General features: G+C 44.3%; 1 protein-coding gene across 16 annotated transcripts in view; it reads left to right on the top strand.

Annotated features, from left to right (window-relative positions):
* Positions 1 to 26,116, top strand: part of rad51b (RAD51 paralog B) — a 687,200-nt gene that overhangs the window by 385,664 nt on the left and 275,420 nt on the right. For 15 of the 16 annotated variants that reach the window (XR_005946234.1, XM_041214006.1, XM_041213995.1 and 12 more), the window contains one exon: positions 15,352 to 15,470. Coding sequence is in view for 14 of the 16 variants with exons in the window: in XM_041214006.1 (XP_041069940.1) it covers positions 15,352 to 15,470 (119 nt within the window). In the remaining 2 variants the exon portion in view is untranslated. Of the gene's footprint in view, positions 1 to 15,351; positions 15,471 to 26,116 lie in introns of those variants that run through there. The other variant, XR_005946235.1, reaches the window with a different exon arrangement.

Below are 26,116 nucleotides of genomic sequence, written 5' to 3'. Positions count from 1 at the left end.
AAGGTCCTGACTCCATGAAAATCCAGCCCATAATACTTGTTGAATATCTCTGCCATTTCCTCATTGCTCATGACAATTTCTCCTATCTCTGTTTCTAAGGGATCAACATTTACTTTAGCTTGTAAAAGCTCCTACAGTCTGTTTTTATATTCCTGTCTAGTTTAGTCTCATACTCATTTTTCCCCTTTTAATCAATCCTTTGTAGGCTCCTAAAACACAACCAATCCTATGACTTACTATTATTGATTGCAACGTTATAAGCCTCTCCTTTTACCTAATACTTTCGTTAATCTCCTCAGTATGCCACTAATCTTGCCTTATTTCTTGCTGAATTTTTGTTGTTTGATGAAGTGTATTTTTGTTGAATGTTTTGAATTGTTTCTTTAAATGTTTCTTACTGTTTATTTACCACTATATATTTTAGTCTATTTACCCAATCAAGCTTAGCCAGCTCTCCCCTCATACCTATGTAATTGGCTTTAAGTTTACGATTCATGTTTGTGATTAGAGTTTTTTTTAATTCATTCATGGGATGTGGGCTTTGCTGGCTGGGCCAGCATTTATTTCCCATCCCTAGTTGCCCTTGAGAAGGTGGTAGTGAGCTGCCTTCTTGAACCACTGATGCGGCTACATCAACAGTGCTGTTCAGAAGGGAGTTTCAGGATTTTGACCCAGCGACAGTGAAGGAACGGCGATATATTTTCAAGTCAGGATGGTGAGTGATTTGGAGGGGAACTTCTGGGTGGTGGTGTTCCATCTATCTGCTGCCCTTGTCCTTCTAGATGGTTGTGGTCGTGGGTTTGGAAGGTGCTGTCAAAGGAGCCTTGGTGAATTCATGCAGTGCATCTTATAGATGGTATACACACTGATGCGACTGTGCGTCAGTGGTGGAGGGAATGAATGTTTATGGATATGGTGTCAATCAAGTGGGCTGCTTTGAGTGTCAAGCTGTTTGAGTGTTGTGAGAGCAGCACTCATCCAGGCAAGTGGGGAATATTCCATCACACTCCTGACTTGTGCCTTGTAGATGGTGGACAGACTTTGGGGAATCAGGAGGTGAGTTACTCGTTGCAGGATTCCTAGCCTCTGACCTGCTCTTGTAGCCACAATATTTACGTGGTAAAGTTCAATTTCTGGTCAATGGTAACGCCCAGGATGTTGATAGTGAGGGATTCAGTGATGGTAATGCCATTGAACATCATGGGGCGATGGTTGGATTCTCTCTTGTTGGAGATGGCCATTCCCTGTCACTTGTAGTACAAATGTTTCTTGCCACTTGTCAGCCCAAGCCTGGATATTGTCCAGGTCTTGCTACATTTGTACATAGACTGCTTCATTATCTGAGGAGTCGCAAATGGTGCTGAACATTGTGCAATCATCAGTGAACATCCTCACTTCTGACCTTATGATGGAAGGAAAGTCATTGATGAAGCAGCTGAAGACGGTTGAGCCAAGGACACTATCCTGAGGAACTCCTGCAATGATGCCCTGGAGCTGAGATGATTGACCTCCAACAACCACAACCATCTTCCTTTGTGTTAGGTATGGCTCCAACTAGCAGAGAATTTTCCCTCAGATTCCCATTGACTCCAATTTTGCCAGGGCTCCTTGATGCCACACTTGGTCAAATGCTGCCTTGATGTCAAGGGCATTCACTCTCACCTCCCCTCAGCAGTTCAGCTCTTTTGTCCATGTTTGAACCAAGGCTGTAATGAGGTCAGGAGCTGAGTGGCCCTGGTGGAATCCAAACTGGACATCAGTGAGCAGGTTTTTGCTCAGCACGTGCTGCTTGATAGCACTGTTGATGACACCTTCCATCACTTTACTGATGATGGAGAATAGACTTATGGGGCAGTAATTGGCCGGCTTGGATTTATCCTGCTTTTTGTGTACAGGACATACCTGGGCAATTTTCCACTAAGCCCGGTAGATGCCAATGTTGTAGCTGTACTGGAACTGCTTGGCTAGGGGCGTGGCAAGTTCTGGAGCATAAGTCTTCAATACTATTGCCGGAATATTGTCAGGGCCCATAGCCTTTGCAGTATCCAGTGCCTTCTTGATATCATGTGGCTTGAATCGAATTGTCTGAAGACTGGCATCTGTGATGCTGGGCTTCTCCGGAGGAAGCCGAGATGGATCATCCACTCAGCACTTCTGGCTGAAGATTGTAGCAAATGCTTCAGCCTTATCTTTTGCACTGCTGTGCTGGGCTCCTCCATCATTGAGGATGGGGATATTTGTGGAACCTCCTCCTCCAGTGAGCTGTTTAATTGTCCACGACCATTCATGACTGGATGTGGCAGGACTGCAGAGCCTAGATCTGATCCATTGGTTGTGGGATTGCTTGGCCCTGTCTTTCATTTGCTGCTTATGCTGTTTGGCATGCAAGTAATCCTGTGTTGTAGCTTCACCAGGTTGACACCTCAGTTTTAGGTATGCCTGGTGCTGCTCCTGCACTCTTAATTGAACCAGGGTTGATCCCCTAGTTTGATGGTAGTAGTAGAGTGGAGGATATACCAGGCCATGAGGTTACAGATTGTATTTAAGTACAATTCTGCTGCTGCTGCTGATGGCCCACAGCACCTAATGCTAAATCTGTTCGGAATCTATCCCATTTAGCATGGTAGTAGTGCCACACAACGCAATGGAGAGCATCCTCAATATGAAGGCGGGACTTTGTCTCCACAACAACTGTGCAGTGGTCACTCCTACCAATACTGCCATGGACAGATTCATCCGTGGCAGGTAGGTTGGTGAGGATGAGGTCAAGTATGTTTTCCCCTCTTGTTGGTTCCCTCACCACCTGTTGCAGATCCAGTCTAGCAGTTATGCCAGCTTGATCAGTAGTAGTGCTACCGAGCCACCCTTGAAGTCCCCCCACCCAGAGTACATTCTCTGCCACTCTCAGTGCATCCTCCAAGTGGTGTTCAACATGGAGGAGCACAGATTCATCAGCTGAGGGAGGGCAGTACGTCGTAATCAGCAGGATGTTTCCTTGCCCATGTTTGGCCTGATGCCATGAAACCTCATGGGGTCCAGAGGATGTTGAGGACTCCGAGGGCATCTCCCTCCCGACTGTATACCACTGTGCCGGTGGGACAGGACATACCCAGGGATGGTGATGGCGGTGTCTGGAACATTATCTTTAATGTATTATTCCATGAGTATGACTAAGCCAGGCTGTTGCTTGACTAGTCTGTGAGACAGGTCGGCAACAAGCCCCCAGATATTAGTAAGGAGGACTTTGCAGGGTCGACAGTGCTGAGATTGCCGTTATCATTTCCTGTGCCTAAGTCAGAGGACATTGCTGTGGGAGTCCAGACTAGGTAAGTATGACAGATTTCCTTCCCTAAAGGGTGTTATTGAATCAGATGGGTTTTTAATGATAATCATCATTTGATGTTTAATTCCAGATTCTCATCTGCCATGGCAGGATTTGAACCCAGGTCCCCAGAGCATTACCCTTCATTACCCCGGGTCTCTGGATTACTAATCTAGCGATAATACCACTACGCCATCGCCTTCTCCACTTTCAAATTTAATATGGAATTCAACTGTATTATGATCACTATTTCCAAGTAGATCTTTTACTATGAGATTACTAATTAACCATGTCCTATTACATAATATTAGACCTAGAATAGCTTCAACCGTAGTTGTTCTCTTAATGTATTACTCCAGGAAACTGTCACAAAAACATTCTACAAACTCATCTTCCAAACCACCTTTCCCAGTTTGATTGTTCCAATCTATATGAAGATTAAAGTCTCCCACAATTCCTACACTGCCTTTGTCACAGGTTCCAATAATTTCCTTTAATGCTCTGGCATGATTACTGTTGGCCGGGGCGGGGCCGGGGGGGTGGGATACAGAGGTGCTAAAAGCTACTCCTACCAGCATTTTCTGACTCTTGCTATTGTTACTTTCTACCCAACCTGATTCTACTTCCTGATCTTCTGAGCTAAGATCCCTTCTCACTGATGTCCGTGCGTCATTCTTTACTATCAGGGCTACTCCTCCTCCCTTTCCCTTCTGTCTGCTTTTTTGAAATGTTGCATACCCTGAAGTATTTATCTCCCAATCTTGGTCATGTTCTCACTATGTCTCTGTAATGGTGATTAGATCTAAACCATTTATGCCACTAGCTCATTTATCTTATTGTGGATGTTTCATGCATTCAGATAAAGAACCTATAATTTTATTTTTTTAAGCACTATTCCCTGCATGGAGCCTACTCGCTGTTGCACTATTACCAGTAAACTCTGTGCAAAATCCTCTGGAGACTGCCTCCTCAACCCTCACCATTTTGAGGCTACTTGCACAGATCAACATGCCCCCCCCCCCCCCCCCCCCCCCCCCCCCCCCCCACCCACCACACACACACACACACACACACACACACACACACACACACCCTGGGATATCCTCCTTGCCCAGTACAGCTCTCGTCCTACAGTCTCTTCCCTTGCCTGAGGCCACTTCTTCCCCCTTCCCCAAGCAAGCCCTAGCCCTGCAGCCATTGCAAAGCCAGCCACATAAGGCTGGTCTGGGGTAGAGACCTACTCCTGAGTCCCCGAAAAGTGATATGGTCCTGTCTGTGAAGCCTGGCACTGATGACTGTGAAGTGCTGATTGAAGCAAGGTTAGCAAACAAAGAGAGGGGGGTGATGGTGTAGTGGTATTGTTGCTGGGCTAGTAATCCAGAGGGCAGTGCTCTGGGAATCTGGGCTTGAATCCTACCACTGGCAGATGGTGGATTTGAATTCAATTAAAGGTCCAATGATGACCATGAAGCCATAGTCAATTGTTGTAAAAACCCATCTGGTTCATTAATGTCATTTAGGGAGAGAGATCTGCCATCCTTACCTGGTCTGGCCTACATGTGACTCCAGACCTACTGCAATGTGGCTGACTCTTAAATCCCCTCTGAACAAGGGTAATTAGGGATGGACAATAAATGCTGGCCTAGTCAGCGATGCCCACATCCCATGAATGAATAATAAAAAAAAACCTTGAAGTTCCGAGTGAAGTGCAGCCCGCCAGGTGCATGTTGCTTATCTGCTGTTGCGTAACACATTGGTGTGTTTTCCCGCTGATGTGGATGGATGATCTAGCTGGTAGAGAGGGGATGAGTCTGGCAGGCTGACCTTCTAATGGTGGGAAACGCGGCCCACCATCAACGAGCTGAACGTACAATCGCAAACTGGTTTCACACTGTCATGTAACCAATTGTGCCATGTTGTCTGCTCACGACACCAAACACAGCTAACACCGGCGGGCACAGAAAATCCCTGCCTTTGTCTTTTCATGTCCCATTCCATTTCTCATTGAAGTTCTAAATCTCCCTTCACTCAAAACTCCCCGCTCCCCCCACCCCCCCCCCCCACCTTTTAGTTTAAATCCCTGGTTGTATGACACTGGCCCCAAACCAGTTTATGTGGACCCCATCCCAAGCTCCCTCTTTCTTGAGTACTGGTGCCAGTGTCCCATGGATCAAAACCCTTTCTTCCCACAATGCTTCTCGAGCCACACGTTTAATTGTCTAATCTGTGTAACTCTGTGAATTTGCATGTGGCTCAGGTAGCAATCCAGACATGCTCCGCATTTTAATTTGGACCCTAAATCCTCAAAATCTCTTGGAAGAACATCATTCCAGGCCCTACCTATGTCGTTGGTTCCTATGAGAACTATGGCAAATGGACCCTCCCCCTCCCACCGCAAGTTCATCCCTAGCTACATGGAGATACTCTTCACCCTGGCTACCGGGCAGGCATCACAACCTTCGGAGCTCCTGGTCTTGGCTGCAGAGAACAGTTTCTATCCTCCTGACTATACTATCAATGATCACTACCACATGCCTTTTTGCTCCCCCCACTTTAGGGCATCCTACACCGTGGATTATCAGATCAGCCATGATCTCATTGATCATTGAATGGCGGAGCAGACTCAATGGGCTGGATGGCCTACGGTCTTAGGATCATAATGCCATAGTCAGTTTGCTCGTACACCCTGCAGTGCTTGTTCTCATCCACACATATAGCAAGAATCTCATGTCTGTTGGTCAGAGATAAGGGCTCAGGCTCCTTCACTACACGCTGGATCTCCCCATACCTGCCTGACTTGCACTCACACCCTCCTATCCTTGACAATTGGCTAGCTCTAAAGTTCTATTTAATCTTAAGGGTGTGACTACCTCCTGGAACAAAGTGTCCTGGTAATGTTTTTTTAGACCAGTACGTCGAGGAACCAACTAAGGGAACAGGCTATCCTAGATTTGGTATTGTGCAATGAGAAGGGATTAATTAATAATCTTGTTGTTCCGGGTCCTTTAGAGAAGAGTGGCCATCACTTGATAGGATTCTTCATTAGGATGGAAAGTGAAGTACTCCAAGCCAAAACTAGGGTCCTAGATCTAAACAAAGGAAACTATCAAGGTATGAGGGGTGAGTTGGCTACAATAACTTGCGGAACTTCATTAAAAGGTATGACGGTGGATCAGCAATGGCTACTATTTAAGGAATGAATGCAGGCATTGCAACAGTTATACATTTCTGGCGCAAGAACACAACAGGAAAGAAAAGTGGACCAACCATGGCTAACAAAAGAAATTAAGGATATTATTACATCCAAAGAGGAGTCATATAAAGTTGCTAGAAAAAATAGCAAGTCTGAGGATTGGGAGCAGTTTAGAATTCAGCAAAGGAGGACAAAAAGCTTGATCAAGAGGGGAAATATAAAGTATGAGAGTAAACTTGCAAGGAACATAAAAGCAGACTGTAAAAGCTTCCATAAGTGCGTATAAAGAAAAGTGAAGACAAATACAGGTCCCTTACAATCCACAAGGGAAGAATTTATAATGGAGAACAAGGAAATGGCAGCGCAATTAAACAACTACTTTAGTTTTGTCTACACGGAAGAAGATACAAATAACTTCCCAGAAATAGGGAACCAAGGGTCTCGTGAAAAGGAGGAATTGAAGGAAATTAGTATTACTAAAAAAAATAGTGCTGGAGAAATTAATAGGTCTGAAAGCCGATAAATGCCCAGGGCCTGATAGTCTACATCCCAGGGTATTAAAGGAGGTGGCCATAGAAATAGTGGATGTGTTGGTTATCATCTTCCAAAATTTTATAGATTCTGAAATACCCAAGCTGATTGGAGGATGGAAAATGTAACCTCACTATTTAAAAAAGGAGGGAGGGAGAAAACAATGAATTACAGACCATTTAGACTAACATCAGTAGTGGGGAAAATGCTAGAGCCTTTTTTAAAGGATATGATAACAGGACATTTAGAAAATATCATCGGGATTAGACAAAGTCAACATGGATTTATGAAAGGGAAATAATGTTTGACAAACCTACTGGAGTTTTTTGAGGATGTAACTAGTAGAATAGATAAGGGAGAACCCGTGGATTTAGTGTATTTGGATTTTCAGAAAGCTTTTGGTAAAGTCCCGCATAAGAGATTAATGTATAAAATTAAAGCACGTGGGATTGGGAGTAATATATTGGCATTGATTGAGAATTGGTTAGCAAACAGGAAACAGAGAGTAGGAATAAACGGGTCTTTTTCAGAGTGGCAGGCGTTGACTAGTGGGGTACTGCAGGGATCAATGTTTGGGCCCCTGCTTTTCACAATATATATCAATGATTTGGATGAGGGAACCAAATGTAATATTTCCAAGTTTGCTGACAACACAAAAACTAGGTGGGAATGTGAGTGATGAGGTTGTAAGGAGACATCAAGGCGATTTAGACAGGTTGAGTGACTGGACAAGTACATGATAGATGCAGTGTAACATGGATAAGTGTGAAGTTATCTATTTTGGCAGGAAAAACAGAATGGCAGGGTATTATTTAAATGCTGATAGATTAGGAAATGTTGATGTACAAAGGGACCTGGGTGTCCTTATACACCAATCACTGAAAGCAAGCACACAGATGCAGCAAGCAGTAAAGAAGCCAAAAGGTATGTTGGCCTTCATTGCAAGAGGATTTGAGTACAGGAGCAAGGATGTCTTACTGCAGCTGTATAGGTCCTTGGTGGCACCACACCTAGAGTATTGTGTGCAGCTTTGGTCTCATTACCTAAGAAAGAGATTGGGTAAATTAGGCCTGTTTTCACTGGAGTTTAGAAGAATGAGAGGGGTTCTCATTGAAGCGCATGCTTGCTGTCCAAAATGCTTTATCTGCTCCGTTGCTATGTTGTCAAAACCAATTCCTTTCCTGTGTTTTAGACTAGATAGACAAGCAAAGAAATGGCTCCTACAATTGTTCAACCACTGTCTGGCAACACACAAGCTACCTTATATTTGGCAGAAGGCACTATTAAAGCCCAGTAAAGATCCCTCAGATCCTAAGAGTTTTTGGCCAATTTCACTGCTTTGTCACACCAATAAGCTGTTTGAACGCCTGATACTCAATAGGATAGCACCAACTGTAGATGAGATCATTCCAGAGCAAGCAGGTTTCTGCCCTGGCAAATCAACAACAAGCCAACTGCTCAACCTCACACAACATATCAAAGATGGTTTTGAGCAAGGGATGATAACTGGTGCTGTTTTTGTAGACCTGTTAGCAGCATTCGATACAGTGAACCATAGGCATCTCCTCTGCAAGACCCTAGAGATGACAAAAGATATTCACTTACCAGAGCTGTTAGAAAGCATGCGTCAGAATCGCCGGTTCTATGTTGAACTAGGTGGGAAACGCAACAGATGGCGTATTCAGAAGAATGGTCTTCCTCAGGGAAATGTGCTTGAACCACTGTACAACATCTACACGAATGACCAACCTATAAACGGTGTCACACACCATTTTATATATGCTGATGACTTATGTGTCACTGCCCAAAGCACTGATTTTAACACCATGGAGATGTTTCTGAGGCCTTGGAGGGACTAACATCCTACTATGAAGAAACCCACCTTCGCGCAAACCCATCAAAGATGCAAGTTTGCGCATTCCACCTCAGAAACCATGAAGCCAAACGCCAGCTTAAAGTAACCTGGTGTGGAGCAACACTGACGCATTGCGAGCACCCTGTCTACTTAGAAGTCACCCTTGACAGATTTCTCATCTTCAAGAACCACATCGAAAAGACAAAAGCAAAAGAGAGCGCTCAAAACAACATCCTGAATAAGCTCACTAACACAAAATGGGGAGCAAGCTCAAAAACATTGCGAACCAGTGCACTTGCTCTTTGCTATTCCACTGCCGAATACACCTGCCCTGCATGGGAAAGATCTACTCATGCTTAGAAGATGGATGCCATTCTGAATGCAAGCTGCCGACTTATCACAGGTTGTTTAAAACCAACAAACACCAACAGCCTATATATCGTGGCGGGTATCGTTCCCCCTGACATAAGAACGGTAGCCAGCGAGAAAGAGTGACTCCATCAAACATCAGATGAGAGGCACCCTCTACATGGTCATACACCTACACCCAGCCGCCTAAAGTCAAGGAAGAGCTTCATGAACAGTGTTGTTCCATTACAATCAACCCCATCTGAAACCCACATTGCCTTGTGGAAAGACCGGCTCGCCAGTTTCAAACAACCCCCAGCAATGGAAATTCTACCAGATGAAAGCCTTCCCCCAGGAGCTAATTGCAACTGGGCAACCTGGAAGTGTCTTAACAGACTTAGGACATAGGTCATTCAAAGGTGTCACTAAGCAAATGGGGATATACAACCTGCCCGACAACTTGTGAATGTGGAACTGAGCCACAGACTATGGAACATCTCCTGCAATGTCTATCACTAGAGGAACCCTGCACTGTTGCAGATCTTGCCGAATTCAACAACAAGGCGCAAAAATGTGTCCAGTTCTGGCTGGGCCATGTATAGACTGTCCGTGGACACGATAAGAAGAGGATTGAAGCGCATAAAATTCTGACAGGGCTGGACAGACTGGATGCAGGGATGAAGTTTCCTCTGGCTGGGGGTTCTAGAACAAGGGGTCACAATCTCAGGATACGGGGTAGGCCATTTAGGACCAAGATGAGTAGAAATTTCTTCACTCAGAGGATGGTGGACCTGTGGAATTCTCTACCACAGAAGGCTGTATAGGCCAAGTCACTGAATAGATTTAAGAAGGAAATAGATAGATTTCTAGATACTAAAGGAGTCAAGGGGTATGGGGAGAGAATGGGACTATGGCATTGAGATAGAGAATCAGCCATGATCATATTGAATGGTGAAGCAGACTCGAAAGACCAAATAGTCTACTCCTGCTCCTATTTTCTATGTAACTGTTCTCCTCCCTGATACCCCACAATGACTACAACTCAGACTCCAGCTCAGCTGAGCCAAAGTTTTTCTAGCTGTAGGCAAATATTGGTTCTCTGGGACTGCAGTGCACACCACAGATTCCCACATGTTGCAATCACAGCACACCACTATCCCTTTCATGTCTATCTAAACTTATTTAATTAGTTATTCATTTAGTTAGCTAAAGTAATAGCAAATTACAGATTCCAAGCTTGCAAACAAAAGAAGAACACTCATCAACATGAGGACAGGGTGGGTGTGGGGGAGCCTGGTTGAGGGCACTAAACCCAGCGAGGTCAGTGACATTGAGACCCTGCTGATTTTAACCATTGGGCTTCTTTTAAATCAATCTTCCCTGACTTATGCCTGACACCCAAACAGATTCACTACCTGGCCGGGAGTAGAAAATTTAGTGGCGTTGACCAATTTTGACGATTGGCCTGTTTCTGTTCTATGTCATTCTTTAACTATCTAATTAGAACAGGAGGCTCAAGTGTAATTACACTGTAAGTTCTAATTACACATAGGGGGAGTTACATTGGGTGTAATTACAGGCAGTTGGGGGCTGATAGGAATGGTACCCAGCAATCAGTGGAAGAAAGGCTTTGAAGGAAATCAGGGCAGCAATGGGGAGCTGAAACTGGGGCTGGGGGGAGCTGATGCCCAAGAATTCCTTGAGTGATTATTGGGGAACACTCCTGTTCCTCCTCCCTACAAGAAGTTCTAAAAGGAACAGATCTTTAATACTTACCTTGGCCAGCCACTACCTCGCATCTTAGACCTGCTGCCAGATAGCCCACCGTGCAGAACAACTCCTAACGCTCAGTAACCATTATGCTGATATTGTGATCAGGCCACAATTTACTCGGTCTGCCTGACTTTCACGGAAGTCTCACCAATGGGGTGATTGGATTTATAAAAATGTAAATGGCCAGAAAGGTGGTGGTTGAAGCCGGGTGGTAGAATTTAAAAAAAATTTAACCTCCCTCCTCCTGCCCCAACCATTCCTGCTGGGCAAAGTTGGGATAGAGGGATAGTTAAAATCAGGGCCAGTCAGTCAGTCAGGAAAGGCAGCAGGAAGGGTAAGAGATCCAATATTCATATGATATATTTTGCACTACCATTGAAGTTAGATCACTTGGAACTTGCTCCTACAGGGAGTAGTTGAAGCAAATAGTGTTAGAGGCATTTAAGGGTGTGTGAAATAAACACATGAGGCACAAAGGAATAAAAGCTGATTGGGTTAGATGTCAGGATGCCTGTATGACGCATAAATACCGGCGTTGACCAGTTTTGACGATTTGCCTGTTTCTGCGCTATGTCATTCTTTAACTATCTAATTAGAACAGGAGGCTCAAGTGTAATTACACTGTAGTTCTAATTACACATGGGGGAGTCACATTGGGTGTAATTATAGGCAGGAAGAGTTACATTGGGTGCAATTACAGGCAGGAGGAGTTACATTGGGTGCAATTACAGACAGGAGGAGTTATATTGGGTGTAATTAAAGGCAGGAGGGGCTACATTGTGTGCAATTACAGATGGAGGAATTACATTGGGTGTAACTACAGGTGTGAGGAATTACATTGGGTGTAATTACAGACAGGAGGGGTCAAATTGTGTGTAATTACAGGTGGGAGGGATTACATTGGGTCTACTGACAGGTAGGAGGGGTAACATTTAGCATAATTATGAGCAGGAGGGGTTACATTGGGTGTAATTACAGGCTGGAGGGGTTAAATTTGATGCAATTACAGCAGGAGGAGTTGGGGGTGATGTAATCACAGGCAGTAGGGGTTAGGGTGGGTGCAATCACAGGCAGTAGGGGTTAGGGTGGGTGCAATCACAGGCAGTAGGGGTTAGGGTGGGTGCAATCACTGGCAGTAGGGGTTAGGGTGGGTGCAATCACAGGCAGTAGGGGTTAGGGTGGGTGCAATCACAGGCAGTAGGGGATAGAGTGGGTGCAATCATAGGCAGTAGGGGTTAGGGTGGGTGCAATCACAGGCAGTAGGGGTTAGGGTGGGTGCAATCACAGGCAGTAGGGGTTAGGGTGGGTGCAATCACAGGCAGTAGGGGATAGAGTGGGTGCAATCACAGGCAGTAGGGGTTAGGGTGGGTGCAATCACAGGCAGTAGGGGATAGAGTGGGTGCAATCACAGGCAGTAGGGGTTAGGGTGGGTGCAATCACAGGCAGTAGGGGTTATGTTGATGTTATTATGGGCAGGAGGACTGCGGAGTGTAATTGCAGATGGGTAAGTAAGCATTTTGTTACAGGCACAATATTCTACAGTGTGGTTACATGCATGATATAATTACTGGCAGAGATTGAGTGCAGCCTGTCATTACAGGCAAGGGCAACTAATCCTCAGTGACATTGGGGTGTATTTATTGGCAGAGGACTATGTGGTTTAGTTAATGTTTCATGCATTTCCAGTCAGGAGGAGGGTGTACAGTGTAATTCTGGGATCAGGAGGGCGTACAGTGTGACTCCAGGCAGCAGGAGGGCGTACAGTGTGACTCCAGGGCAGGAGGAGGGACTTACAGGGGCACTCCAGGGCAGGAGGAGGGACTTACAGGGGGACTCCGGGGCAGGAGGAGGGACTTACAGGGGGACTCCGGGGCAGGAGGAGGGACTTACAGGGGGACTCCGGGGCAGGAGGAGGGACTTACAGGGGGACTCCGGGGCAGGAGGAGGGACTTACAGGGGGACTCCGGGGCAGGCGGAGGGACTTACAGGGGGACTCCGGGGCAGGCGGAGGGACTTACAGGGGGACTCCGGGGCAGGAGGAGGGACTTACAGGGGGACTCCGGGGCAGGAGGAGGGACTTACAGGGGGATTCCGGGGCAGGAGGAGGGACTTACAGGGGGACTCCGGGGCAGGAGGAGGGACTTACAGGGGGACTCCGGGGCAGGAGGAGGGACTTACAGGGGGACTCCGGGGCAGGAGGAGGGACTTACAGGGGGACTCCGGGGCAGGAGGAGGGACTTACAGGGGGACTCCGGGGCAGGAGGAGGGACTTACAGGGGGACTCCGGGGCAGGAGGAGGGACTTACAGGGGGACTCCGGGGCAGGAGGAGGGACTTACAGGGGGACTCCGGGGCAGGAGGAGGGACTTACAGGGGGACTCCGGGGCAGGAGGAGTGTGTACAATGTAATTCTGGGATAGGGAGGATATACAGTCTAATTCCAGACAGGAGGAGGGTGTACTCTGCATGTATAGACAGGAGCGTGCAGGTAGGAGGACTGCACAATATTGCATGTATTTCTGAAACTTTCACCATTTTCATTTCCTTAATGAGTGAAGTTATCAATTTATGTCACACTTTGCAATTTTGCATGGGTAAGGAATGGGTTGAGGCAGTTTCCAGACAGGACCTTTCCAGTCTGTGTCAGAGGTTGCAGGTTCAAGGCCCACTTCGGGGACTTGAGGACAAAATATAGGCTGACATTCCAATGCCGTACTGAGGGGGTGCTGCTGTATCGGACTTTGGATGAGATGTTAATTTGACCCCCTCGGGTTGAAAGTAAAAGAATCTATGGCACTGTTCACCATGGCCCCACTGGACTCATCCACTATTGCTAAATTTTCAGACAGCTTGTCTGGCATCCAGTAGTGGATGAGCAGAAATTTCCTCCAATTAAATATTAGGAAGACTGAAGCCATTGCCTTCGGTCCGCACTCCAAACTCCGCTCCTTTGCTACCAGCTCCATCGCTATCCCTGGTAACAGTCTGAGGTTAAACCAGTCTGTTCACAACCTTGGTGTCACATTTGATCCCAAGGTGAATTTCCATACTCACGTTCATGCCATCATTAAGATCACCTATTCCCACTTTCGTAACATTGCTTAACTTTGCCCCTGTCTTAACTCATCTGCTGCTGAAACCCACACTCATACCTTCATTACCTTCAGATTCAACTATTTCAAAGCACTCCTGGCTGATCTCCCACATTCTACCTTCCATAAACTTGAGATGATCCAAAACTCTGCTGCCTGTGTCATAACTCACAGCAAGTCCCTTTTCTCCTTTCACCCTGTGCTCGCTGACCTACATTGGCTCCTGGTCAAGCAATGTCTTGATCTTAAAATTCTCATCCTTACTTTCAAATCCCTCCATGGTCTCGCCCTCACCACACATTCTCCCCCCCACCACGACCTCACACCATCTCTGCAATTTCCTCCAACCCCACAGCCCTCTGAGATATCTGTGCTTCTCTAATTCTGGTCTCTTGAGCACCCCCATTTTAATTGCTGCACCATTGATGTCCACACCTTCGTACCTAGGCTCTAAGTTCTAGAAATCACTCCCTAAACCTCTGCCTCGCTTGCCTTCTTTAGGACACTCCTTAAAACATACCTCTTTGACCAAGCTTTGGTTATCTGACCTCACATCTCCTTATGTGGTTCAGTGTCATATTTTGTTTTATAATGCTCCTATGAAGTGCCTTAGGACGTTTTATTACATTAAAAGCACTATATAAATGTAACTTGTATATGATGTAGAGGAATAGAGTTCTACTTGATGTCTTGGCCAATATATATCCCTCAATCAACACCTAAAAAGACAGATTAGCTGTTCATTATCACATCATTGTTTGTGGGAACTTGTGTGCAAATTGGCTGCTATTTTTCCCACATTATTACAAGGTGACTACAGTTCATAGAAATATTTAATTGTCTGTGAAGTGCTGAGATCGTGAAAGGCATGATGTAAATGAAAGTCCTTTCTTCCTTCTTTACTTTGCATGTTCTAAGCTTGCTAGGAAGTGCTTGATGCTGATATGAAAAATGTCTCATTCCCTTACCCCCAAGACAAAATAAAAGAAATGAGGAGTTAAAAGTAAATTTAATTTAAGTAAAAGTAAATGTCATCACACTTCTCTTTAGCTCTGAAGGAAGGGTCATATGGACTTGAAATGTTAACTCTGTTTCTCCACAGATGCTGTCAGACCTGCTGAGTTTTTCCAGCATTTTCTGCTTTTATTTCAGAACTCCAGCATTCGCAGTATTTTGCTTAAAGTAAAGCATGCTTGCTTGGCTTCTATTGAACTGCTTTCTGTGTTTTGCCTTTGCAGATTGTGGGGTAAGCCCTGATGGGGAAACAGGCTATGCAACAGCAGCCCTGGGTAACACGTGGAGCCACAGTGTCAACACCAGGCTCATCATGCAGTATCTGGACTACCACAGCAGGCAGGTGAGGTTTGCAGCAGCTGAGAGCAAAGGTGGAGGCGGAGGAAGCAAAGCCTCTTGTCATTGTGCGTTGCCGCACAAATTTCAAGAATTCAACCACAGGGGGAGATAGGCAGGCACAGCACGGAGAGCTGTTAGGAGTCAGAGTGAAGGAAAACTCTTGAGTGCAGATTGCGATAAGCTGTAAGGGTGTGCTATTTAGCTCTCAATCAGACTGGGTTCCTGTTTATCCACTGATTTTGTAACTCACAAAGGCACATTAATCAGGTGTAACTAAGTGTCACGAACTCAGAGAGACAGTTTTCTGCCCTTTCTTAAAGGCACCACATCCTTTGATAAACTATACGTGCAAGATCTCAGAATGGCAGTCTTATATTTCAGGGCAGAAGGGGGGTACTTGGCCTATCACACTTGTGCTAGCTCCATTGCCAAAACTAGTGATATTACCCTTACCTCTGAGTCAAAAGATCATGGGTTCAAACACCACTCCAGAGATTTGAGCACATAACCCAAGCTGACACTCAAGGGGATTACTGAGTGAGTGCTGTTCTGCAGGAAATGCCATCTTTCAAATGAGATGTTAAACCGAGGCCCCTTCTGCTCTGTCAAGTTAAAAACAGAGGCAATATAATATTCCAAAGAAGAGCAAGGGAGTTCTCCCTGATGTCTTGGCCATATTTATTCTTCATCGACATTACTGAACAGATTATCTGGTCGTTATCAGACTGCTGTTGTGGGATCTTGCTGTGCTCAAATTCACTGCTGTGTTTTCTACACTACTACAGTTTCTGGATTTCAAAAGTATTTATTTGGCTGTAAAGTGCTTTGAGATACGCTGAGGTCATGAAAGGTGCTACAGAAATGCGAATCTTTTCTTTTAGTATACTTTTGGTATTTCAGTCGTTTATTGTAAAAAAAAAAGTCATTGCATTATCAGACAATTTGAATTAAGAGGAATTGGATGTGGTGATATCTCATTTCCTATAATACCCTTTAATATTTTTACTCCAGTGTTTACCTAATGGCCCTGTAATTGTCATATATCAGCTGTGGCCCAGTGTATAGCACTTAAGTCTCTGAGTTAGAAGGTCATGGGTTCAAGGCCCACTGTAGATACTTAAGCCCATAAACTAAACTGAGCGAGTACAATGGCAGTACTGAGGGAGTCCTGCATTATTAGAGATGCCATCTTTCATATGAGACTTTAAACCAAGGTTCTAACTGGCCTCTCACGTGGGTGTAAAAGGTCCAGTGGCACTATTTGAAGAAGAGTAGGGGAGTTCTTCTGTACTAACTTGAACTTGGAGATGTGTCAAGTGGATCAAGTATCAGATGGGTAACATTTAGAGAACTGTGATATTTAGGTTAACTATGGAAAAGGACAAGGAGCAACCTAGAGTAAAAAGACTTAAATGGAGGAGGGCCAATATCAGTAGGGTGAGAAGGGATCTGAGCCAGATCAATTGCAATCAAAGATTGGCAGACAAAGCTATAATGAAGCAATGGGCTGGCAAGAGGAGGTGGTTTGGGTACAGTAGAGGTACCTTTCCACGAGGGGGATAGTAGGCAGAGCCAGAGCTCTCTGGACAACAAAAGAGACAGTAATCTGAAGTAGGAAAAGGGTATATATGACAAATGTCAGGTTGATAACACAAGTGAGAACCAGGCTGAATACAGAAAGTTCAAAGGGGAAATGAGAAAGGAAATGAGGGGCAAAGAGAGTTTTAGAAGAGACTGGCAGCTAACATAAAAGGGAATCCACAAGTCGTCTTTGGATATGTAAATATTAAAAAGGTAGTAAGCTCAAGGGTGGGGCCCATTAGGACCCAAAAAAGGGGTCTATGCATGGAGGCAGGGGACATGAATGAGATACTAAATGAGAACTTTGCATCTATCTTTACCAATGAAGGAAACACTCCCAAAGTCAGACTGAAAGAGCAGGTAGTTGAAACACGGGATGGGCTAAAAATTGATGAAGAAAAGGTATTAGAAAGGCTAGCTGTACTTAAAGTTGATAAGTCACCAAAACCAGATGGGATGCACCCAACGATACTGAAGTGAGGGTAGAAATTGGGGAGGCATGTCCATAAACCTACAATCCTCCTTAGATACAGGGATGGTGCCAGAGAACAGGAGAATTACAGATTTTATGTCCTTGTTCAACAAAGGATGTGAGATTAAGCCCAGCAGCTACAGACCAGTCAGTTTAACTCAATAATGGGAAAGCTTTCAGAAACGATAATCCGAAGTCTACATTAATTAAGGAAAGCTAGCACCAATTTGTTAAAGGCAAATCATGTTTAACTAACTTGATTGAGTTTTTTGATGAGGCAGCAGAGAGGGTTGATCAGGATAATACGGTTGATGCTCAGCTGTGAAGAAGGGTCATACAGACTCGAAACGTCAACTCTGTTTTTCTTTCCACAGGTGCTGTCAGATCTGCTGAGTTTTTCCAGCATTTTGTTTTTCTTTCTAATATGGTTGATGTGGTGTTTGCTGTTGGACTTCTAAAAGGTGTTTGATAAAGTGGCACAAAGTTGAAGCCAATGGAATTAAAGGGAGAGAGGTTGCATGGATACGAAGTTAGCTGAGTGGCAGGAAACAGAGTAGTGTTGAAATGATTGTTTCCGGACTCAAGGAAGGTATACAATGGCATTCCCAAGGATTAGCACTAGGAATGCTGTTTTTTTTGATGTACAAATGTGTGTACAGGGTACAATTTAAAAATTTGTAGATGACACAAAGCTTGGAAGTATTGTGAATTGAGAGGGGGGTAGTGAAAGACTTCAGGACAGACTGGTGGAATGGGTGGATGCCTGGCATTTAATGCAGAAAAGTGAAGTGATTGATTTTGGTGTGAAAAGCAAGGAGAGAGAATATAAAATAAAGGGTGCCTTTCAAAAGGGAGTGCAGGAACAGGGAGATCTGAGTCTATATGTACACAAATTGTTGGAGTATCAGGATAGGTTGAGGAAATGATTAAAAAGGAACATGGTCTTCATAAAATGAAGCTTAGAATACAAAAGCAATGGCGTTATGATGAACCTATATGAAAACATTGGTTTGGCCTCAACTGGAGTATTGTGTCTTTTTGTAATGATGTGAAGCTTTTGGAGAGGGTGCAGAAAAGATTCACGAGGATGGTTCCAGGATTGAGGGACTTCAGTTATATGGATAGACTGAAGAAGCTGGGGTGGTTCTCCTTGGAGAAGAGAGGTTGAGAGGAGATTTGATAGAGGTGTTCAAATCATGAAGAGTCTAAACAGAGCAGATAGGGAGAACTGTTCCCATTGGTGAAAGAGTTGAGAAGTTAAGGACACTGATTTAAGATGATTAGCAAAAGGGCCAATGGGGACATGAGGAAAGGTTTTTAAGCAGCGAGCAGTTAGGACCTGGAATGCATTGCCTGAGGGTGTGGTGAGGCAGAGTCATAGATTGCTTTCAAAGGAGAATTGTATAATTATCTGAAGAGTGAAAATTTGCAGGGCTATGAGGAAAGCGCAAGGGAATGGGTCTAGCTGAGTTGCTCTTGCAAGGAGTTAGCACAGACATGACAGCCACATGGGCTCCTTCTGTGCTGTGACCACATTATGATTCTAGGGCCTTGATTGTGGGGGATTCCTTGGAGCTGCTGCTAGCTCCATATTGGACTTCAGTGCTGTCATATGGTTCATTGTGCACATTGCTAGTGCATTTTTCACTCAAGCTGCTCTTTACAGCACTATGTTGCTAATGTTTACACTGAAGCTTGATGATCCAAATGTCGAGCCCCTTGAGGTCACAGAACCTTTCTAAGCTCTTTTAGCCACAAGGCAATGCTTCACAAACCTACAGCTAATTGTGTGATCCTCGGGCAAAATGGCACCTCCTACCGGAATGTTTATTGGTGCCATTGTGTCATTCAATGAGTTGAAGGCCATCTAATACTTATGGTAAGACAGAAATGCAAACAGAATCTATACAAAAAGAGTATCTGTGAACTACAGCAAACAGAATTTATGACGGAAGCTACAGTAACACTTTCCAACAAAAGCAAGGTGGTTTCTCCAGTAATTTGCTGTGAGTGAATGTTGGTTAAATAACACAAATTATGTGCATAAAACCAATTCCAGTCACTGACAGCAGTGCAGTCTCTAGACGTGATTAACAGGGGTCGGGGTAACCCAATCATCTCTTTTCTGGCAGGGACTTGTGGTGTGCAGACATTCCTTAACTCCAAATGGGAAAAGATTCTAGGTGGAGGTGTTTGCTGCACAGAGGGCTCGTCCTCATTATTAAAGTGACCCCAGAAAATGACAATAGTGTTTATGCGAAACACATGGGCCAAACATGTTGTAACTCTGGCATTGATCACATTCTTGCTAATGATCCAGGCTTGAGATTGTCACAGCTCAAACAGAGTTTGCAGTAACTTTCTCCATGCGATCTAAAATGATGGGGTTATTGTGCACACACCATGATTGCAGGTAAATTGCTGGTTTCTGAGAGATAAGATCACTATTTATAAAGTGAAGTGCTCTTTCCAGTATGCTTCGGAGCTGCTACACACACTGTGGTTGAGAGCACAAGTTAAGGTTTAATTGATCATAGACCAATCCACCTCTCGTTGACCTCAAAAAAATTAGTTTCTAATTTTCATTACATAAAGAAAGCCAGGCTGACCTCAATTTGCCAGGATCAATCAGCCTTTAACTAACCTGAGCAAAGCATGCAGATTGTGGCTTAAAGAGGAAGAGCGCACATGCTGCACAATGGTAGACTTCCTTCTATCTTAACTGGAGTACACTGCACCAGGCACCCGCCAATACCTAACCTAAGTAGCCAATTTTTTTAACGTCTTAGGTAACAATCGTGCTGGCAAGCTGCAGTACTGGAACAATTGAACTGATCCTTACATAGAATCTACAGTACAGAAACAGATCATTTGGCACAACTGCTCTGTGCGTCCTCCAACTCCAATTTTCTTGTCCCACTCTGTGTGTTCTATTCCCTTCTCCCTCATGTATGCATCAAGTCTCCCGTTAAATAACTATAAAGAAAGGCTTAACAGTCTGGAGCTCTTTTCTCTAGAAAGGACAAGTTAATAGAGATCTTAAAATGATAAAGGGTTTTGATAGAGCAGACATAGAGAAGACGTTTTCACTTTTGGGGAAGATCAAACTAGGGGCCATAAATATAAGACAGTCATTAATAAATCCAGTAGGAAATTCAGGAGGAAGTGTTTAGGCAGAGAGTGGTTAGAATGTGGAACTATCATAAGGAATAGTTGAGGTGAATAGCGCAGAGGTATTTAATATGAAGCTGGATAAGCACGTATGGATGCAAAGAATAAACAATTATGTTAATGGAGTGAGTGAATGAGTGTGGGAGGAGGCTCTTATGGAACATAAACACTGGCATTGACCAACAGAGCCAAATGATAAAAACAAAAATAGAAACAAAAAAAAACTGCGGATGCTGGAAATCCAAAATAAAAAATACCTGGAAAAACTCAGCAGGTCTGGCAGCATCGGCGGAGAAGAAGACAATTGACGTTTTGAGTCCTCATGACCCTTCAGCAGAACTAAGTAAAAATAGGAGAGGGATGAAATATAAGCTGGTTTAAGGGGGGGCGGGGGGGGGGTGGTGGGGGTGTGGCGGCGAGAGAGTGAGAGAAGGGAGGGGGTGGGGTGTGGTAGTTGGGACAAGCAAGCAGTGATAGAAGGAGATAACCAAAAGATGTCACAGACAAAAGAGCAAAGAGATGTTGAAGGTGAAAAATGACATGTTTATGTGCTGTACACTATATGTAATTCAATGTGAATGTCAATTCATTGAATTCCACATTCTCACCCAACAACAGCAACCTACACTTGACTCTGCTGCTGTTGTAGCTCATCTGCTGCTTGAAATCCTCATCAATGCCTTTGTTACCTCCAGAGTTGGTTATTCCAGTGCACTCCTGGCTGGTCTCCCACATTCATCCAAAGCCCTATTGCCTGCATCTTAACTCGCGTGAAATCCCATTCGCCCATCCACCCTTTGCTCACTGACCACTGGCTTCTGGTGAAGCAACATGTCAGTTTTTAATTCTCATCCTTGTTTTCAAATCCGTCCTTGGCCAGGTCCCTCCCTGTCCATCAACAACAGAAAGCCCAGGAACTGATTCCCTAGTCTGTGTTTAGTTGGCTACTTTTAGCTTGAGAACACTTGGCCTCAGCACCATTTGTTTAAGAGTGGGTAAAATCAGCCAAATGTCACTTCTCTGTTCACTGTCAAGAGAAGACAGCTGGAAAATGCATGTACATTGAGCTTGGCTGAGATGCCCTCTGTTATAAAATTGTGTATCTGAACTCACTTATGCAGAATGACCAGTGTTCGTCATGTGCTATGGGACTCGCCAGTGAAACAATCTACCTGTACGCAAGAAAGACTTGCATTTATATAGCACCTTTCATGACCTTAGGATATCCCAAATCACATTCCAGCCAATTAGGCATTGTTGAAGTGTGGCCACTGCAATAACATAGGAAATGGGCAGCCAATTTGCACATTGCAAGCTCCCACAAATAGCAATGTGATGTTGACCAGATCATCTGTTTTTCATGGTGTTGACTGGATGTTCATTAAGGCACTGAGGAGACCTCCCTTGCTCTTCTGTAAAATAATGCCATGGAATCTTCCTCTCCACCTGGGAGAACAGATTGCAGATTGGACTTTAGTTTAACATCTCATCTGAAAGATAGTACCTCCGACAGTGCCATGCTCCTTCGGTACTTCACTGGATTGTTATCTTAGATTATATCATCAAATCTCTGGATTGGGACTTGACCCCACAGCCTCCTGATTCAGAGGTGTGAATGCTACTACTTCTTCGGCGGAGGGAGATTTTAGAAAAGAAAAATTGGCCGGGGAGTATTCTTTAGTCATTTACTGTAATTACAGAAGGCAGTCTCTGGTTGTGATCTCTGTGTTTGTGCAGCAGAGCTTTGTAATGAGCCCACATTGCTGGTAAATGCATTTAATAGATGTAATTTTATATTTGGGGCTTTTTCTCATTTGCAGACAATATAATGTACCACTAAGTGTTTTGTTTTAACTTTTTTGTCTGAGAGCAATGCCACGGGAAATGAATTATAATCGATGTAATTTTATACCAAAGTGCTCTTGGGGAAAGATCCCAGGCAAGGAGCAATTTGCACTCTAATCTGCTAAAGAATGCAAACTGTAGTCTGAGCTGTATCAAGGCATTACTTAACTCTGGGGAACAAAAAAAATCACCCAGAGACATAGAGGCATATGGAAAGAAAAAGTACAAATGCTGCAAATCTGAAATAAAAACAGATCCTGCTAAAAATAAACAGCAGACTTATTGACATCTCTAAGGGAACATTTGGTATGGGATAGGCCTCTCGATTACTGGCCAGTAACTCAACTGCTTCACTGCTGCATGCTAATGAGTGCTTATGTTACTGGACATACACTCTGGAGAACATGAGTTCAGATCCCACCCATGACAGTTTGAGAATTTGAACCAATTTTTAAAATTCTGCAAGTAAAGTGGTGCTATCAGTAAAAGTGATTGTTGTTTTAAAAAAATCAGCTTGTTCACTGATGTTCTTCAGGGAAGCAACCTGCTGTCCTTACTCGGTCTGGCCTATGGGTGACTCCAGTCCCACACCGACCTTGTTGACTCTTAACTGCCCTCTAAGCTGGCCCAGCAAATCACTCAGGTGTATCAGTCAGTTACCATTGGTTCAGGAAGAAGCTCCACAACCACTTACCCAAAGCCAGCCTTACCAGTGATTCCCACATCCTGAGACTGAATTAAAGAAGATAGACCTGAAGAGAGATCGCTAGTGTTACACTGTCTCTATGCACACATCAACACACACATGTACTTCCTGTGCACACACTCATCTGCACATACGCATATACATCTACCAGGGGTTTTTTATACACATATGCCTCGACCTATGGATGCACATATAACCTGCACCTACCTATCCCTGTATCTAAATACACACACATATAAATATTTATTTTAAATAACTTTCACTGCTCTTGACCTGAAGGTGTTTGACTCTTGCTGTGATATGGCTCTTTGTTACCTCATTCAGATGGCCATTGTTTATAAATAGCGAGTACTGGCAAGCTGTTCAACCACAGGGTGCATCATATCTGACTCCATTCGTACCCTCACTTGATGCCCATAGTAAACTGCGCTCGCTGACCTACATTGTCTCTGGTCAAGCAATGTTTTGATTTTAAAATTCTCATCCTTGTTTTCAAATCCCTCTAAGGTCTTGCCAATCCCTATTTCAGCAATCTCTAGCCTATAACCCTCTGAGATACTGTGCTCCTCTAATTCTGGCCTCTTGAGCATCTCTGATTTTAATCGCACCACCATTGGTGGCTATACCTTCAGTTTCCTAAACCCTAAGCTCTGGAATTCCCTACCTACACCACTCCGCCTCATTACAACACTTTCCTCCTTTAAAACACTCTTTAAAACCTATCTCATTGACCAAGATTTTGGTCATCTGACCTATTAACTGCTTGTGTGGTTGAGTGTCATATTTTGTTTTATAATGCTTCCATGAAGTCCTTGGGATGTTTTATTATGTTATAGGTGCAAAATATAAGTTATTGTGTTATAAAAGCTCCCCGACAAAACAGAAGGTGAAAAATGTTCAAATATTTATTCTTCTCTGCGTTTCCCCTCGAGAATAGCGGAGTTTTGTATCTCACCTCTGGGTATGGTCGGATTGGTGAGCTGAAAAATCACCAGAAATTCAAAGGCAACTACCAAGAGTTCTCACAAAGTACAGGAACATAATTAGCCACACTCTTGGAACCAAAATATTTCCTTCCTAAGCTGGAGTCAGGAAACGCAAATGTTACTTGAGTGCTCAGGTTTTTAAAGATGTTTGCAATTAGATATGGTGCAGAAAGAAAACCACAACATCCAAATGTATTCTTTTTAAACTTATAAAAGTTGTTTGCCTCCTCTACCCTGTTGGTTGATGGTTACCATTTTCACTTTGGGACATTCAGCTGCATTAAAGGCACTATATAAATGCAAATTGTTATCTTATGGACCTCATGTATCACCCTGGGTCTGCCCCTGCCTGAGTATTCACCACCACCAAGATCGAAGAGGCTTCTGAGGCCGATCTAAAACAAAGTGAGATAGCAACACAAAAGTGCTTCTTAATAACATGGTCCTCACTTCCGATGAGCCGTAAGTGAAAGCAAAAGATGGAAGATGCTGCTAGCAGCAACATCTTTTTATGGGTGAACCCCAGTATTTAAAAAAACAAATTAACTCCTATTCCCGAGACTTAAGCACATAATCTAGGATGACGCTCACAATGCAGTAGTAAGGGAATGCTGTGTGGTCAGAGGTATTGGACAAAATAAAACAGAAGAGGAGGGGGGTCAGGGTGTGGGGAGGGAGTGGGTTTAAGGCTTCAGGTGGGCAGGAACGAAGGGGGAATTTGATTTTAGGGGAGCTGCCTGCGATCTGCAAAGGGTAGCCCCTGAAAAGTGAAACCACCTTCCTTCCTGCCCTTTGAAGAACTTTTTAATAAATCAGGTGACCCGCTCCTGCCCAGCTGCCCATGCCTAAAATTGCATGGTGTGGTCAGCATATTATCAGGGTCAGTTGGCTTGGTAACGAGCTTAATTGACCCATGAATACTTATTTGAATATGGTGGGTGGGCTGCCGATTTTGGGGGTGAACGGGAAGATGGTGGGGCGGGCACCGGCCCTATCCAGCCCAGTGTCTTTCGAATGAGGCATTAAACCGAGGTGCCATCTGCTCTTTCAGCTGGAGATAAAAATTCAACTTGTTAGGCAGAGGGCTCGAGGATGACTTGTTTCTACTACAGTTTGACGGATCCTGAGATGGCTGATAAGTCCAAGCCGTGATCTGCAAACTCTGCCACGTGCAGTGCTGCTGGAACGGTTGGGTAAATGAGTTGTTTGGACATTTGTTTGGTCTCTCTGCCTCAACTTCATCTCTGCATATTCTCAACAGTCTTTCAGTATGTTCAGTACCTTCCCAAATGAACATTCTCCATTTGGGTTGGTCACAGGCCATGCCAGATAGCAGAGGAAAGGAGAGAAGGTTGCGAGGAGATCTGATAAAGATATTCAAGATCATGAGGGGTCCTAACAGAGTAGATAGGGAAAAACTGTTCTCATAGGTGGAAGGATTGAGAACAAGATTTAAGGTACATGCGTACATATGAACATACTAATTAGTAGCAGGAGTAGGTCAATTGGCCCCTCAAGTCTACTCCGCCGTTCAATAAGATCATGGCTGACTGATTGTAACCTCAACCCCACATTCCTGCCTACCCCCGATAACCTCTCACCCCCTTGTTAATCAAGAATCTATCTATCTCTGCCTCAAAAATATTCAAAGACTCTACTTCCACCACCTTTTGAGGAAGTGTTCCAAAGACTCATGACCATCTGAGAGAAAAAAATTCTCCCCATCTTTGTCTTAAGTGAGTGACCCTTTATTTTTAAACAGTGACCCCTAGTTCTAGAATTTCCCACAAGAGGAAATATGCTCTCCACATCCACCCTGTCAAGACCCCTCAGGATCTTAAAGGTCTCAATCAAGTCGCCTCTTACTCTTCTAAACTCAAGTGAATGCA

The sequence above is a fragment of the Carcharodon carcharias genome, chromosome 20 (genome assembly GCF_017639515.1).
Source record: "Carcharodon carcharias isolate sCarCar2 chromosome 20, sCarCar2.pri, whole genome shotgun sequence".
Lineage (NCBI taxonomy): Eukaryota > Metazoa > Chordata > Chondrichthyes > Lamniformes > Lamnidae > Carcharodon > Carcharodon carcharias.
Note: the sequence above shows the minus strand (reverse complement) of the source record. Positions and strands in the feature narration are given on the sequence as shown.